We start from the raw sequence: 16,797 nt of genomic DNA on the forward strand, positions 1-16,797 counted from the left end.
GGCATGAGGAAACTAAGCTGAGATGTGATTTGACTAAATTGCAAATGGGTTTATACTTGCATAATAAACTCCAGGTGATTTTATGGTACTGTGGATCTCTCAGATTAATAGGAGGATTTTGTAGTTATTGCATGTGATACATTATGGGACTGAAACTGGTCTAGTATTGGTCTTGACATGGTTTCAATCTCTAAGTCTTGGTCCTGCCTTTGCCTTGTTGGCTTTACTTTAAATAGCCTCTGATCTTGGTCATGGCTTTGTCTTAGTCTTGGTGGTTTTCAGTACAACTTTATTTTTGTAAGCATCATTGAGGTGTGTTCTTCGGTGTTTCATACATACAGCTGAGCAATGGGATTGGATTCATATTGGACTGGGTGTCACATGTTCTTATCAAAAAAACTGTCTCTATACAAACAGGAGTTTATGAGGGTGGAGCTTTTCTGTTGAATGAACCCAGGTGTGTCAGTTTATGGGACTGTTCTGCCCAGACAGTCTTCCCTATAAGTTCATCAAGGACTTTCGCTTTGTTCTGAACAACTTTGATGAAGGATGAATGAGAGGAACTGTAAACTGCTGTGCTTTAGTGTTTGTGCACAAAGCAAACCATACTGAGATAAAACACACACATGCCTATACATGCTGATCCATAGTCAGTGTTACCCACAGTGCACGCAGAGTCCAGACCAGCGCCGTGTTCAAGATTAGAGCACAGAGAAATGCTGAGAGAGGCCAAATTAAAGAGGGGATTGTATCTTTTTAAGTTTGCTGACTGACTCGCTGCCTCATTTTTTTATTTATCTCCAGCCTCCTGACGCACACTTGCTCTCAGATGTTGTGTTTGTGGGGCTAATCCCTGGAGGAAAGAACAAGGGTACGCCTCCTGATCTGATGCAGATGAGCAGGAGCCATTAGAGCCACACAGAGAGAGACGGAGAAGGGTTTTTAAATCCAGATCATTACAAAACATTTCTAAAATTAAACCACTCGCCGAGACTGAAATCAGCAGCTGACATCACAGATGCATTCACAGACAAAAACTTCCACTTATTCATTCATTTCACCTTTTTAAATGTGCTGAACAAGAGGAAGTACATCTGTTATTTCCAGATTTGGGAATGTACAAAACAGACTGGAATTGACCTGTTCACTAAATCAGTGACGACATTTACGCTATAAAACCACGCAAGCTGCATGATCCAGATTGTTAGAGATAAGCATTTTGCATCTCAGGGTTGTGTTGCCTCAGCATTGCGTCAGTGTTTCAAATTTAATGTTGCTCATCAAAAAAATACCCACATGATGAAAGCAGTGATTCCCCATCAAGTCAGCTCAAGATGCATTCTGCTGACCTATATGTGTCACTATTTGTTCTCTGGAACATGTTTTACCCTACAGGAACTTCAGCTGTGATAGATAATGCAAACTGTATGCCACATTTAATGACCCAGGTGTTAAAACCTGAGCGAACTATTTTACCTGTGAACTCACAGACGTATGCAGCCTGGAGTTTTATTCTTCATTTATTTCATTTCATTTAATTCTTTTTTTACATGTTTGCACAGTTTGCAAAAGAGAATTTACACAATGTGCTTAAAATACCGCTTTCAGGTAGTAGTAAATTACCTCTACTGTTATTTATGTTTAACAGCATAATTTAAAAAAGGTAAAATGTGTATTTCTACTCAACATGTGAAATTCGTCATGTTGGGGGCAAGACTGAAGGAGGACCCAAGTGCAGATTTTAAATTAAAATGGTTTTTAAAAAACAAAGGAACAAAAAGGTACAAATTAAACTACTGAAATGTCTAAAGAACTAAATCCAAAAAGTCCATGGCTGTTTTCGAAACGATCTGCTACACACTACCTATGAATGTACTGTAGTAGGCAGTCGGTACTGCCTACTACATACTGCGTTTGAAGGTAGTATGTAGAATGACTGTTCTGTTAGATCTGTTGTGCAGTATGCTGAGCCAGACGTCACTTGATTTCCGGTTTCAGAAGTGCTGTGCATTGTGGGAAACAGTACTGGAGGGAGACTTGTCCGATGCATACTCAGACATTTTCCCGAATCAGGACGACATCAGGGTAGTTTTCGCATACTGCAGATTTAGCTCTTTTTCAAATACTACATACTACATACTGAATTTTGGCCAAATCAGTACATACTGCTAGCATAGTAGGCAGTTTTGAAAACAGCCATACAAAGATCCAACACAGGAAAGACATACACTGGCTGTTTTCGAATCAGCCTGCTACATACTACCTACTAATGAGGAAGGCCGTAGGTACTTCCTACTACATACTGCGTTTGAATTTAGTATGTAGTTGGACTGTTCTGTTCAATCTGTGTTTCAGTACGCTGAGCCAGACGTCACTGAATTCCTGTTTCAGAAAGTGGAAGTAAACAATGGCCAAACTGATAGCAAAAATGCTTCTTTAGCATCCACTTATGATTTAAAAAGTTAGGAAGTGGTTTATATGGAATTTAATAATTTTCACAGCACCTAAAATCTGAGTTATAAAACAAGATACAGAAAGTAAGAAACACAAGAAAATACACAAGGACTAAAACACAAGACATGAATCACTAAACATAAGGAGGACAAAGGATAATTTATAACAGATTAAACATGGGGAAGAACCAAGGCATGAAACACAAAGGAAAAACTACACTACACATCAACTTATGAAAAAATGTTGACTGGTCTTAAATGATTACTTTTTTCAATCAGCAGAGATTTAATTTGATTGTCGCTTGACCGCTCAAGTTTAATCAACGGTCATAAATAAGAACGATACCCATGTTTTAATTTCTCAAATATTACATTGCAACCTTTTCTTTCTTTTGATATTGCTGTAATTTTCATATTTTAAATTAATCAACTTTTTGAACTAATAATGGACATTTTTCTGATGTTTTAAAGACCACACAACAATTCAGTAAGTCAAGATAATTCTCTGCAGGTGGATAGATACTGATACGATATCATATAGTTACCATCTTATTGCTTGTTGCAGATTAAGAATATATATAAAACAGCTATACCTTCACTGAACATCAACTCTCCAAATGTGTTTTATTCATCATGTTGAATTATTAAAATCAATATATCTTATGAAAGAAGATATTGTATAAATTACTTTCTCAAGAAAGACACAGTCACCCTTGATTTGTGGATTTTAGGCTGCTTACTTTAGAATAGATCAAGATTGCATTTGAACTTTTCTGTTCGACAGTAGATGAACATAGCTGTCATTTCTAATGTGAGTGATATATTTTTACTTTTCTTCACACTAGTTTTCACACTCTGTCCAGCAGGGTTTCTTTAAGGTGTTAACTCTGACTCATATTGGTGGGAGGTGTGTTAAGTCGAACCTTTAGTGACAGTTTATAGGGTTTGCAAATGTAAGAGGAAAAAATAACTGTTACTGAGCTTTACTTGAGTATGTTGTTCTGTTTGTGCATTTAGGCTACTAATATCCAACACAGATAGTCGGGTATTAAGAGATAGAAAGAAGATAAGATAAGATAAGATACTCCTTTATTCATCCCACAACGGGGAAATTCATGGAGTTACAGCCGCTAACAAGAAGGTGTACGGTACAAGAATTTCAACAAGAATATATATAGAAAAAAAATGTCCATCAGAGACGACAGCTTGCCCACAATACTCCTGTCAGCCACCACCTCTACAGGGTCCAGGACTGCCTGCCTTTTTATCAAATCAACCATGTAATGAATGGTCATGAAATAAGTCTATTTAAGTTAAATAAAGGATAATGATGAAGTATTGCATAATGCGCCTGCAGGGTTCCCACGCGTCCTGGAAAACCTGGAAAACCTGGAAAACAGTTGACCAGTTTTCCAGTACTGGAAAACACCTGGAAAATGGGAGAAAAAGTAAAATGTCCTGAAAAATCACATGTAGTCCTGGAAAATTATTCCAACATGGCTGCATGCGACCTGACCCTATTAACAAAACACATCCCCGTTCATTGAAAGTTGAGTGCATGCTGTGCTGGAAAAGACAGTGACACTGCACAACTTTTTTCAAATCTTTTCTCCTTCACTTCATAATCATGCATTCACAGAAAACGGGGGTATATTGTTTAGTGTTATGGTACATTAACCTTGTAGAGTGCTCTATTAATTCAAAGAGTCTTATATTTAAGTTATAGTGTGACCAGTGGAGTTGGGCAGAGAGCTTGGGGGTCTGTGTCTCACAACTTTCTCTGCAGGCTGAGACCTCAATTACCGTACTCTAGCTCAGTTGTTCTCAAAGTGGGGTCCTGGGTGGAAAGTGGGGGTCCGCGAACCATAGCATGGGGGTCCATGAAATAATTTGAATAAATTTCTAATAAATTATAAAATTGTGCTGTGTCATTACAAAACAGCATTTACACCATTGTTATGATACCATTTGGTGGCTGAAGGGATATGTGAGTCTTGCTCCTGTTAATTTTCTGAAAGCGTTTAAGATCAATTACTTGAAAAGTATAAATGCTGCCATGTTGAGTCCACAAGGAATGAAATGACCCTCTGTTTTAAAGTATACAAGAGGGATTTACTTGATTCAAATTGAAGTGTTATCTGTTTATCACTATGGTACAGGTCTGAAGTATTTACATTGATATGTTTTACAATACAAATAGTTCCAAGGGCAACTAAGAGTGCAAATGGTAGTAAGCATGTGCTTGAGTGATTGGAAGTTCGGCTCTTTTCAGAGAGCCGGCTCTTTTAACTCGTCTCCCAAAGAAGAGCTGGCTCTTTCGACTTCTGAACGGCTCTTAATTTAGGATCTTTTGTAGCCGTATATTTTACCTTAACTTTGCAAAAAATAATGGTTTGTGTTGAAAACCCTTTTACGTACTGTGTTTTTATGAGAAGATTTATAATTGCCCAATTTTGTGAATTTATTCTGTTACAAAACCATTCTCCCCTAATCCTAGGGTTAGGGTTGTGATAAGGGTTAGGGATGTGATTAGGGTTAGGGTTAGGGTTAGGGTTAAGTTTAGGGTTAGGGTTAGGGTTAGGGTTAGGATTAGGGTTAGGGTTATGATTAGGGTTAGGGTTAGGGTTATGATTAGGTTTAGGGTTAAGATTAGGGTTAGGGTTAGGGTTAGGGTTAAGTTTAGGGTTAGGGTTAGGGTTATGATTAGGGTTAGGGTTAGGATTAGGGTTAGGGTTAGGATTAGGGTTAGGGTTATGATTAGGTTTAGGGTTAGGGTTAGGGTTAGGGTTGTGATCAGGGCTAGCGTTAGAGTTGTGATTAGGGTTAGGGTTAGGATTAGGGTTAGGGTTAGGATTAGGGTTAGGGTTAGGATTAGGGTTAGGGTTATGATTAGGTTTAGGGTTAGGGTTAGGGTTGTGATCAGGGCTAGCGTTAGAGTTGAGATTAGGGTTAGGGTTAGGATTAGGGTTAGGGTTAGGGTTAAGTTTAGGGTTAGGGTTATGATTAGGTTTAAGGTTAGGATTAGGGTTAGGGTTAGGATTAGTGTTAGGGTTAGGGTTAGGGTTAAATTTAGGGTTAGGGTTAGGATTAGGGTTAGGGTTAGGGTTAAGTTTAGGGTTAGGATTAGGGTTAGGGTTATGATTAGGTTTAGGGTTAGGGTTAGGGTTAGGGTTGTGATCAGGGCTAGCGTTAGAGTTGTGATTAGGGTTAGGGTTAGGATTAGGGTTACAGTTAGGGTTAGGATTAGGGTTAGGGTTAAATTTAGGGTTAGGGTTAGGATTAGGGTTAGGGTTAGGGTTAAGTTTAGGGTTAGGATTAGGGTTAGGGTTATGATTAGGGTTAGGGTTAGGATTAGGGTTAGGGTTAGGGTTAAGTTTAGGGTTAGGGTTAGGATTAGGGTTAGGGTTAGGATTAGGATTAGGGTTAGGGTTATGGTTAGGGTTAGGGTTATGATTAGGTTTAGGGTTAGGATTAGGGTTAGGGTTAGGATTAGGGTTAGGGTTAGGGTTAAGTTTAGGGTTAGGGTTAGGATTAGGGTTAGGGTTAGGATTAGGGTTAGGGTTATGATTAGGGTTAGGATTATGATTAGGTTTAGGGTTCTGATTAGGTTTAGGGTTAGGGTTAGGGTTATGATTAGGTTTAGGGTTAGGGTTAGGATTATGATTACAGTTAGGGTTATGATTAGGGTTAGGGTTAGGGTTAGGATTAGGGTTAGGGTTAGAACCAGAACTAATTTTAAGCAAAAACCAGAATCAAACTCAAGCAAACTGAACCAGAACCAAACTCAAGCAAACCCAACCAGAACCGAACCAGACCCGAACCAGAACAGAACCAGAACAGAACAGAACCGAACCAGAACAGAACAGAACCAGAACAGAACAGAACCAGAACCGTACCAGAACCGAACCAGAACCAAACCAGAACCGAACCAGAACTGAACCAGAACCGAACCAGAACCGTACCAGAACCGTGCCAGAACGGAACCAGAATCGAACCAGAACCGAACCGGAACCGAACCAGAACTAGAACCACGCCAGAACCGAACCAGAACCGAAGCAGAACCGAACCAGAACCGAACCAGAACTGAACCAGAACCGAACCAGACCGTACCAGAACCGGAACCGAACCAGAACCGAACCAGAACTTAACCGAACCGGAACCGGAACCGAACCAGAACTGAACCAGAACCGAACCAGACCGTACCAGAACCAAACCGGAACCGAACCAGAACCGAACCAGAACCGAACCGGAACCGAACCAGAACCATACCAGAACCATACCAGAACCGAACCAGAACCGAACTCAAGCAAACAGATCCAGAACCAAACTCAAGCAAACAGAACCAGAACCAGATCCAAACTCAAGCAAACAGAACCAGAACCAAATCACGCAGACAGAACCAGAACCAAACTCAAGCAAACAGAACCAGAACCAAACTCAAGCAAACAGAACCAGAACCAGATCCAAACTCAAGCAAACAGATGCAGAACCAAATCACGCAGACAGAACCAGAACCAAACTCAAGCAAACAGAACCAGAACCAAACTTGAGCAAACATTATTTATGTCCTCAGGTTGGCATTGAGAAAAATCTGATTCAGCTTGGATGGGCTGATCCGATTTCTCCTCTCAGTTAGTATTTGCCCTGTCTTCAAGAAGACTCTCTCTGAAGGAACAAATGTAGCCACGATACACAGCCTACCCTCCATCACCTGTATCCTGTATCCTCACATGTGATTGGCTGCATGGCCGCCATGCTGACCAATCAAAACAAAGTTCTGCTGTGAGCAGAGCTGGGGCTGAGCACTGAGAGAGCTAAGCAGCGAAAGGAAAAAAACGGGAGCCGGCTCTCTCTCGATGCGAGCCGGCTCTTCTGATTCACTGTAAAGCATCGGCTCTCAGAGCCACAGCTTTTGATCATGACACATCACTAATGTGCTTAATCTGTGTTACAATTATGAGGGGGCCATGGACTATTTTCTCACCTGTAAGGGGTCCCTGGCTCCAAAAAGTTTCAGAACCCCTGCTCTAGCTAGCAGAAGTGCAAACTCCTGATAGTGAAAACAAACGGAACAAAATGAGCGACATAGCTGCACAGAAACTCCACGTTGTAGACATCGCTGATCATGATAGAAATCACCATGCAGGAAGACAGTTTACATTTTTTTAAATCTCTGAGAGATCTTCAAATACAGAGTGCGTCTTTACACCGGTGCGATTTGTTCAAAGTTTACGGTAACTCAAATAAAAAAACGTGACATTTGCTTTGTTTTATATCGACCACTTAGCAGGATGGATATCATGATTAAGCAGGTATATTTTGAGTCTGAGTTGAGTTGAGAAACATTTGTGGACATTTTTGTCATTCAATTCTATTTAGGTCATTAATGCACTGATCCTCTGATCATTATTATTATTTAATTATTTCAATAAGGCAGCTTCCTGATTCCTTTGCAGGCTCTTTTGTTTTTTTCTTAGCTTATTTTATGTTTTTGAGAAAAGAGAAAGCTGAGATGTTGCCCATCATTGTTACTTGGTTGCACTAATCAAGTGAAGTGCTGTACATCTGTGGTTGCATTATTCTATTATCAATTTGCCAGATTTTTTAAGTATGTAAGAGATGATTTAATTGATAGCCATAGACTACACGCCTTTCGATGTAGACTTCCACTGAGAGGAACATATTAGACTATTTAGGAACCAAATTAGGAACTCAATTTAGACTGTCATACCAGCTTGATCATCAATGAAAATGTCCTGGAAATGTCCTGGAAAATGATCTCTGGAAAAGAGTGGGAACCCTGGCCTGGTAGACCAGCAGGAGAAATGATAGAGGGAATCGTAAAAGTTTGCTAATTGATATTGTGTTGTGTAGTCACGTCACTTATACGTCACCATTATCATGCAGAGGAAACTTAACAGGCAAAATAACAACAACTCTATCTTGAAAAAAGAAGCAGAAAACAGTAAAGCAATTGTTTCAAGATGCACGTAAAACCTAAATGGTTTAGCAATAATTACTGTCCCTACTTATGTAGTCATGGTGCCGCCCTTTTAAGTCTCAAACAGCATCAGCTACAAACCAAACTGTCACACATAAAGTGTAAAATGTTTAAATGCAGCTGACATGCTAAAGCATCAGATCTTTAAGTGACAGGAAACAACAGCTCATATAGGCTTTAACTATGTCACAACATTAAAGGGTCATTTTCACTGTATGTAGTTTAATGTTTGTTACTTTATGTGCTCAATACTTAACAATTTTCTTAAAGGTTAAATAACAAGTATATTTGCCACTTCCGTTGAAGGGAAGCATCAACATTGCCTGTGTCTGCACTCTTGCTAACATAAGTTGTTGGACTGTGGTTAATGTGGCAATGTTTGCTATGTCCTGGTGTGAATATTCTGAGCTGCTCTATATGAGAATGATTGTGCAGCTGATAAAGACGGCTAGCTTCCCTCTAAAATGGGGAAGTAACTGCAGGGTGAGAGGGGGGAGAGATACACGTTTTTTACAGTTTGACGTTCAGTTGAAAGGTGACATGACATGAAAGATGACTGTCTCGACTTAAACTCGACAGAAGAGAACAGGGTTGGTTTTTAGATTGATCTATGACAATGAGCACCTCTGCTGTAAGTTCATTTTCATTTCTTATGCTTTATTTCTAAGTAGTGTTGTTGTTTTCCTTTTATGGTGTACATTCACTGGCTGCGAATAGGAATTATAATGTATAAAGTAACGACATGTAGTTAAGTGAACTGGTTCTTCATTGTCAGAAGTTTTGTAAATGTGTGACTCAGATCAAAAACTGAAAACCAGCATGCTTTGGTCAAACAAATACTAAGACATGCCTGTTTCAGTCTTACTGATCAACGGCAGAAACCACCTCTCATTGACTTCAGTTGATTAAAGCCTGTGTGTGTCTTTTTGTGTGTGCGTGTGTACCTCCATGCTGTGTAATGAATCAAAGAGCATTTTTAGCTGGCAGGATGTGAGCAGGGCAGATAAGTAGTTTCAGCATTTGTGTTTGCGTTAGCTGATCTTAACTGAAAACTTTTGTCAGCATCCTGTTTTTACACGTGAGTGTGAAATTGACCCACATCACTGCCATTTTGGGTCAAATTTTTCAGTTGCTCATAAAGTGACAGCTGGCAAAAACTGACAGATGGCCTGAGACTGGCACATATTCAGCTTTTATTGCAGGTTAGAAAATAAGATGGGTGTTTAGAATCTAGATTAGAATTTGAATAAAGTATGATTTGTTTTTACCTGTGTGTCTCTTCATTCTTCTCCCTTTTCTTTGTTTTCTTTTCCTCTAGCTGTCCCCAGATTTCCTCTTTGGGAGCCATCAGAGGAGTAATGGTGCTGACTGGCAGATGAATCAGGTGACACTCTACCTGCTGCTTATTACCTGCAGGAAATCAATGCATTTACTTTTAGCTTTACCCTGTGTAAAACATCCCACAAAGGAAGAAAGGTAGAATATAAATAGAATCTTCTGACACCACAGGATGTAACTGCTCTGGTGGAGTTTAACCATTGTAGCCCAATCAATTTACCTCAGACTGTTCACAAGTATCTATAGAAGACTTATGCCGCTTGTGCTTCTCTTAAAAGCGTTTAGCTGACACCTCTTTTATTCCTGTTTGCTTTCCTGACTTGGAAGGCAATCCTAAGTGTTTTATCAGCGCTTTAAGGCCTTTTGATGGAGGGTATTTTCCTCATGAAAATCAATGAACCCGAGTCATTAGATTTGCAAAACTGCATCTCCACTGTATTACTGTAGAATACATTAAAGTAATGCCAGCTATGCTCTTTATATTCTCAGAGATCAGCGTTTATGCATATGAAGGTGGTGAAATAGCAACTCATGGTGTTAAAAGAAAAGGCTGTTACCCAAGCACTTCTTACTGCAACATGTTGCATCACAGAGGGGCGAGAGTGTGCTCGCTTTAAAGCCCCTTTAAAGGCCTCCTCTTAGCAAAGGAGCAGATTGGGCTCCTAGTGCTAATCCTCCCTGCAAGAAAAGATGGCAAACATTGGGAGGGATATTTAGTCTGATTGTTGAAACTGGGTTACAAGAATTGGGGGAGGAACTCAGTTATGGCTGCTGCTGCATGAAAAGCTGTGTGAAGTTGTGCGTTTGTGTGTCATCATTCACGCTTCTGTGTGTGCATGCAGGGGTTTGAAAGCATGTGATATACAGATGCAGCGTTGTATATCTGTCGCTCTGCACATCAGCTCTTCCTGTTAATGAAAGCAAAACTATTTGAATCTCTCGAGAAAAAATACATTATTTGACAGCATGAGCTCGGCAGAGTCACTCATGCAGAGTGCCTGAATGCTGCAGCTCATAATGTAGCTATGATGCAGCGCTGATGAATTACAATAGAATGCTTTATGCTTAATCCATGGCTTATCTGTGATGGCAGAAGTGCTCTTTATCAATACAAAATCTGCAACAACACTGTACAAGGAAACATGTAGAGATCTTGATGCTGTGAGTGATGTGACATTTAATTCATGTAAGAATGATTTGCACAGAAGCTCTCAGTACCCTACCTGTGCTGTCAATGAGTCAGACAAACAAAGCTTTTAACACGGCACCTGTAATTAACAAATACATAAATGGATGCAAAATGAACCGAGGAGGAAGATGTGAGCAACGTTCCTCAACTTATGAACAGTGTGTTTGGAGTGAAATGTTGAAATAGCACGATGGTAATGAAGTCTGTAATTAAAACTAATTATTACTTGCAGTGTTAATACTATTACCTATTCTACTTTTAAATCAAAGTGTTCAATCAAAGAGTCCATGTCTTCTTAGTAGTTTGCACAAATTGTATTTAAAGCACAGAATTGATGGATCTTAAATAAGAAGTGTTACAAGTAGTTGCTCCTGTATTGAATGAATAGACTGCATGGTTAATGTCCCTAACCTCTCCGTCTCTCCTTACGGCGGGTTGTTTTTTTTGTTTTTTTTAATTATTTAGCATTAAACAATGTGAGCATGCTGACTTAATGTATCACCTCACAAAGATTAACAGACTGATTGCCCCTTTCCCTTTTCTCTTCCACCTTTCACCATCCACCCACACATTTTCCCCTGATCTTTGACCCCGGTGAAGAGCATGCAGCGTGCCGTCTCCTCTGACACCTTGACCACGATGGCGTTCAGCAACACCAGCGCCCAGTCACATAACTCTGTCCCCCTGCATGATCCCAGGCAGCAGCTTAGCCACTCGCAGTCTATGATCCTGCCTGAGAACGGCAAGGTACATACGTCCGCCACACAGACACACCACTTCTTAATACGTGTGTGCAGAATATACCTGAAGACATGCAGACAGAATCGAGTCGGTGTTTACAGAAGACACTGGACATATACTCACATAAACTGTGCAGATACAGAGTAATGTGCACAGGTAGTGATGCTAACTTCCTGTCTTCCAGCTGGTCCAGCAGTGCAGAGATTTCTCCTGTAATGTGACCAACATCGTTGTGGAGCCGCCGTCTCCTGAGAGCTCACCAGACAGTGAAAGTGGCACCCCGGTGAGAAAACCCTGCTTTTTATTGTGGATATAAAAATACCTGTACATGACTATTTCTATTACTAGTGTAATGTATAGGTAGAAAGATAACTTCTGGCTGCGTGGGCATGCTTAAAACCTTTGTAACCATCATAAATAAGGGTAAGTTGTACACACAGCCTTTGTTATAAATGTATTCATAGTTTGTCTGCCCTTGGAGGTAATGACTTTATCCCAAAGACACAAAAAAGTAAGTTCTGGTAGCTCTGGTTTTTTTCATCCTCGTAGGACTTAAATCTTTTCTGAAGACAGTTTAGGTTCAATATAAGGATTAGTACGATTCCTGCAGTAATACTTGTTGCATGGGTCGCCACCCCACTAATTGTGAACGTTTTTCTGCAGTTAATGATTGGGGAAATTGGGAACTAGTTTGGCTTGTTGGTAAATTTGCAAGCCTTATATGAGCAGGCTGCCCAGGTTCAAATATAATTTGACAAACTTTAGACACATAAGAAGCTGTCTTTCAGTGGATGCAGCCAAGACTTTTATGCATGCTATGATCCTTTCCCATATGTCACACTGTATCACATGCTGGGGAGACGGTCATTAAACCACTTCACTCTCTGTATAAACAAACCTTAAAAATACTGGAAAAAAAAATGCAATATCACCACTGCAGGATACTGGAGAAACATCATCTTTTGAGCTTTGAGAATTTTAAATTGTTTTCAAATTTGTGTCTTGTGTATAAGATTTTAAACGGCTTGGCCCCGCCTCCACTGCATCAGTTTATCAACTTTCGCTCAGTGGAATCCATTAAATCCACAAGAATATCATCGTTTAGTAATTGCGATGTACCCTTTCACCGTAATGCCTTTTGGCAGTCAGCTTTTTTCTGTGAAAGCCACAACTCAATGGAACACCTTACTGGAGGATATTAAGAACTGTGAATCTCTCAGCAGCTTCAAAACCAAACTGAAAAGTCTGCTAAAGGACACTCAACACTGCAACCACTGATTTGATACTTTTAACTTGATATACAATATTATTTGTTTGTTTGTTTGTTTGTTTATTTGTGTGTGTGTGTGTGTGTGTGTGTGTGTGTGTGTGTGTGTGTGTGTGTGTGTGTGTGTGTGTGTGTGTGTGTGTGTGTGCATGCAAGCGAGCGTTTTAACAATGTGATGTTTTAATTGTGACCTGCCATGGGACTGCAGATGTAAATTAGCTTTAAGCTAACTCTGGTACAATGTATCAAATGGTGACATTTATGTTAAATATTGTACATGGTCCCTTTACAAATAAATCAAATAAATAAATTTAAAAAATTCCAACTCCCTTTCCTGCATGTCACTTCCCACTCATTGCACAGTTTTCTGCTTTATTCACACTCCTGTCCTCTCAGAATATCGACATAAAAGCCTCAAAATATAACTATAAAAAAATTGAAGCAGTTATTCAGGATTATCCCCTGACTATTTTTTACCATGCTAAGAATTTGAAACCTGTCAACGAGGTCTGAATTAATCAGAGTAAGCGTAATTGGAAAAACACATTGAACCTGACTTTTTATTTAATGTTGTAAACTCTTTGAACAGGACAAACAACCAAAAGCCTCGGGGAAGATATTTCAAAAGCTATGCAAATAAAATAACCACGTACAACAATAGCTTTCCCTTTTCTCTGTTCTTTCATTAAATGTTCTTCTCTTCACTTTGTTCCTCACTGTCTTTTTATACTACACTCAGCAATTCATAGTTAGTATTAATTCTTCTCTCTTGCATGTTAAATGGGGCCACACCGCAGTGGGAGATTGTAGAGCTGCTCCCCTCCTGCTATTTTTTCAATGATGCAACAGTCAAGTTAAATGACTCTGCTCAGGATACGAAGTGTTACACACAGGAAGAGCACTCTGTTGTACTTTACTGTTACCACTTCAACACATCTTTTCCTGATCTCATTATGCATGCCATTATCTTCACCTCCCAGTGATTGTATAAATAATAGTGCTTCATAGCTTTAGATTTTAATGTATTTGAAACTGCTTTTATGTGTTCTCAGGAGTTGGAGAAAGCTGGCCTCTTGAACAAGACGAAGATTGCAGAGGGAGGCAGAAAACTGAGGTGAGGCTTCAGAAAGCAGCGCCCGAATGGTTCAGTTCGATTGATGATCAAAAGAAGTGTTTGAATGAAAGAAAGTAAGCATGATTTTGTGTTCGGTGTTCCTTTCTTTTCTGACGGGCTGCAGGAAAAACTGGAGCCCTTCCTGGGTGGTGTTGGTTGGGAACAGTCTGGTTTTCTTCAAAGATCCTAAATCACAGACACCTGCCAGCTGGGTAAGAGGAGTCTGCTGTTTATGATCACTTGAACCACATTTCAAAATCCTCAGACAGCTCTTATGAGTCAGTTCTGTAAGTGCAGATGTCAGTTATTTTTAAGGGCGGATTTTTTTTTCCCTTTTAGAATTAAACGCTGTAAATCCAAATGAGTCTGGTCTGTTGAATAAAGACCTGCAGCTTTCAAAAAACCCTTAAAGTGACCATACAGATAAATAATTATATCCTCTTAGTTTCACATATTCAAATTAAAAGCATCAACTCTAACATTCATGAAGAATCACACACAAACTTGTTGCAAATGTGTGTTAAAGTTCTCCATAATGTAGAGTTTATTTATTTAAAGGGACAGTGCATATTAATGAACATTTCAGCATAACGTCCATGTAAATATGCCAGAGTTAGCCATAAGGTCTATTTACATCTGTAGTCCCCGGCAGGTGAATACAGAGATGATAACAAAAGTTAAGATAAATAACAACAGATAGAAACAATACATCATGGTAGCATGACAATGACAACACAATACATCACAAGAGCATCCCAAGATAGTGCAAATAAGCATATGCATATGCTCACTGAAAACAGAGACCGGGAAACAGCCGTCCAGAGAGCAGTGTTGATCTTCGCGGAGCAAAGCTGCACTGGGCAAACGAGCTATCCAGCAAGAAAAACGTCTTCAAGGTGAGAAACAAGTGGAAATGCTCAAAGTCACATGATCTCAATGTACAATTTCACAATTTTCAAACATACAGAAATAAAAAAAATTGAAAGAAGTTTGCATAGAATGATCAAACGTAAGTGCCCCTTTTATGTTATCTGGTTAATGCCATCTGATGCAAAGTGGATATAGTGTTATAAATGGGATAAACAGGGTCTTTATCAGTGAGGGAAGTGAGAGTGAGAAGTTTTTTCTACTCATGCACTCTATTGTGAAAAAGAGGAAGAACTAAAGACTAAATTTCCAGTTAATTTTATCAGTAAAAGTCGGCAAGCTTCTCTGTTTTTAAAATCAAGACATGACAACACAAAGTGCAGTTGTGGGACTTTAGTTGAAACTGAAGACAGCATACATAAAACTCTTACTGTGGTTTATAACTGTGTCGTAGCTGAGGACGGTGACGGGTAATGAGTTCCTGCTGCAGTCAGAGACGGACTCTCTGATCAAAGAGTGGTTCATCACCATCCAGAGCGTCATAGACAGACTGGTGAGACACAAAACACACACTTTCACTGGCACACTTCCCTGTTTGTGGTGAAATGGTTTCCTTTTGGTTAATGTTAGTTTCACCCCTAAAGTGTACAAAATTATAAAGTATACAAAATCTCAAACGCACTAATGCTTAACACAGACTGTAATCCAAAACCTTAAACTCTGTCCTCTTTGATCTGTGTTTTCTATCTTTTCATGTTCATTTGGATGAAGCCTCTGAAGCCTTTTATTCCACCTTAATAATCCACTTCAAGTTTAATATTCTTCAAACCTCATGTTGAGAACTCTGAGTATGAAACGTGATATAGAAATGCTTTACACAAGAGAAATGTAGCTTTTCCTTGAATTACAGGCTGCGAAGAAAACTATTGAAAAGCTTGTGTCATTTATCATGAATGTGGAGCATTGTATAAGTTATTATCAGTTATATATATTTATTGACTGGCTGTTGCTGTTGCTGTGGAAATCTGGAGTAAAGAGATTTGTCACACATGAGAAAACTCAGCCAAGACTTAAACTTTTACGTTATTTTATTTGTTCATCAAGACTAGATGTTTGTGTAACACATGTCCTGTTAGAAAAAGGTAGAGTCCTGCAGAAATCATCATTGATTATTTTGATAGACAATTAGTTGTTTATGTATTACAGGGTGTTAAGATGTAGACTAGAAGGTTTCTGGGAATTTTAGAACATAGTTGCATTATCCAAAGACATATTTAATCTAGTCAGGAAAATGGTTATTCTTACACATACTAGTGATCGCTGTTTACAGGAGCTAAATGCTTTCTTAAGTAGGGCCTGATATAGAGGTACAAGGTAGTGAATATTGGTCTTACAGTCACTCGGGTTGCAGAAACACAGCTCCAAATGAAAACTCTAAATGGATGCATAAGCATGGTTTCGTACACCAATGACCTGCTCCTTTATTTCTGGTCTCATAATGTTTTCACTTCCCTTCTGTTGGCCATCTTGGATACCGGAAAAAAGGGATGCAGTATTCGGAGTAATATTTGTACAGTATTTATGTATTCATGAAAAAATTATTAATGAGGTGTGCCCCAAAGTTCTATCTTAGGCCCCTTTCCCTTCACTGTTTATATCCATGACATTGTGTCCTCCCTGAATGGTTGTCATGCACACCTTTACACAGATGACACTACTATTTATTGCATTGTAGACTCTGTAGAAGGGGTCAACTGCTATTGGTTGTACCTTTGTAGATCAACAACATCAGAATTGATGGAAACCTCAGAGTCCTTTTGAGAATAA

The 16,797-nt window shown here is 39.3% G+C and overlaps 1 protein-coding gene across 6 annotated transcripts in view; it reads left to right on the forward strand.

Moving 5' to 3' along the window:
- arhgap9 (Rho GTPase activating protein 9) overlaps nucleotides 1-16,797 on the forward strand; it is a 67,576-nt gene that overhangs the window by 35,369 nt on the left and 15,410 nt on the right. For 5 of the 6 annotated variants that reach the window (XM_034687259.1, XM_034687239.1, XM_034687267.1 and 2 more), the window contains 7 exons: nucleotides 9,773-9,838; nucleotides 11,582-11,728; nucleotides 11,907-12,005; nucleotides 14,042-14,103; nucleotides 14,228-14,315; nucleotides 14,904-14,999; nucleotides 15,425-15,523. In XM_034687259.1, the coding sequence (XP_034543150.1) occupies nucleotides 9,773-9,838; nucleotides 11,582-11,728; nucleotides 11,907-12,005; nucleotides 14,042-14,103; nucleotides 14,228-14,315; nucleotides 14,904-14,999; nucleotides 15,425-15,523 (657 nt within the window). The remainder of the gene's footprint in view (nucleotides 1-9,772; nucleotides 9,839-11,581; nucleotides 11,729-11,906; nucleotides 12,006-14,041; nucleotides 14,104-14,227; nucleotides 14,316-14,903; nucleotides 15,000-15,424; nucleotides 15,524-16,797) is intronic. The other variant, XM_034687275.1, reaches the window with a different exon arrangement.

The sequence above is a fragment of the Notolabrus celidotus genome, chromosome 1 (assembly GCF_009762535.1).
Source record: "Notolabrus celidotus isolate fNotCel1 chromosome 1, fNotCel1.pri, whole genome shotgun sequence".
NCBI lineage: Eukaryota > Metazoa > Chordata > Actinopteri > Labriformes > Labridae > Notolabrus > Notolabrus celidotus.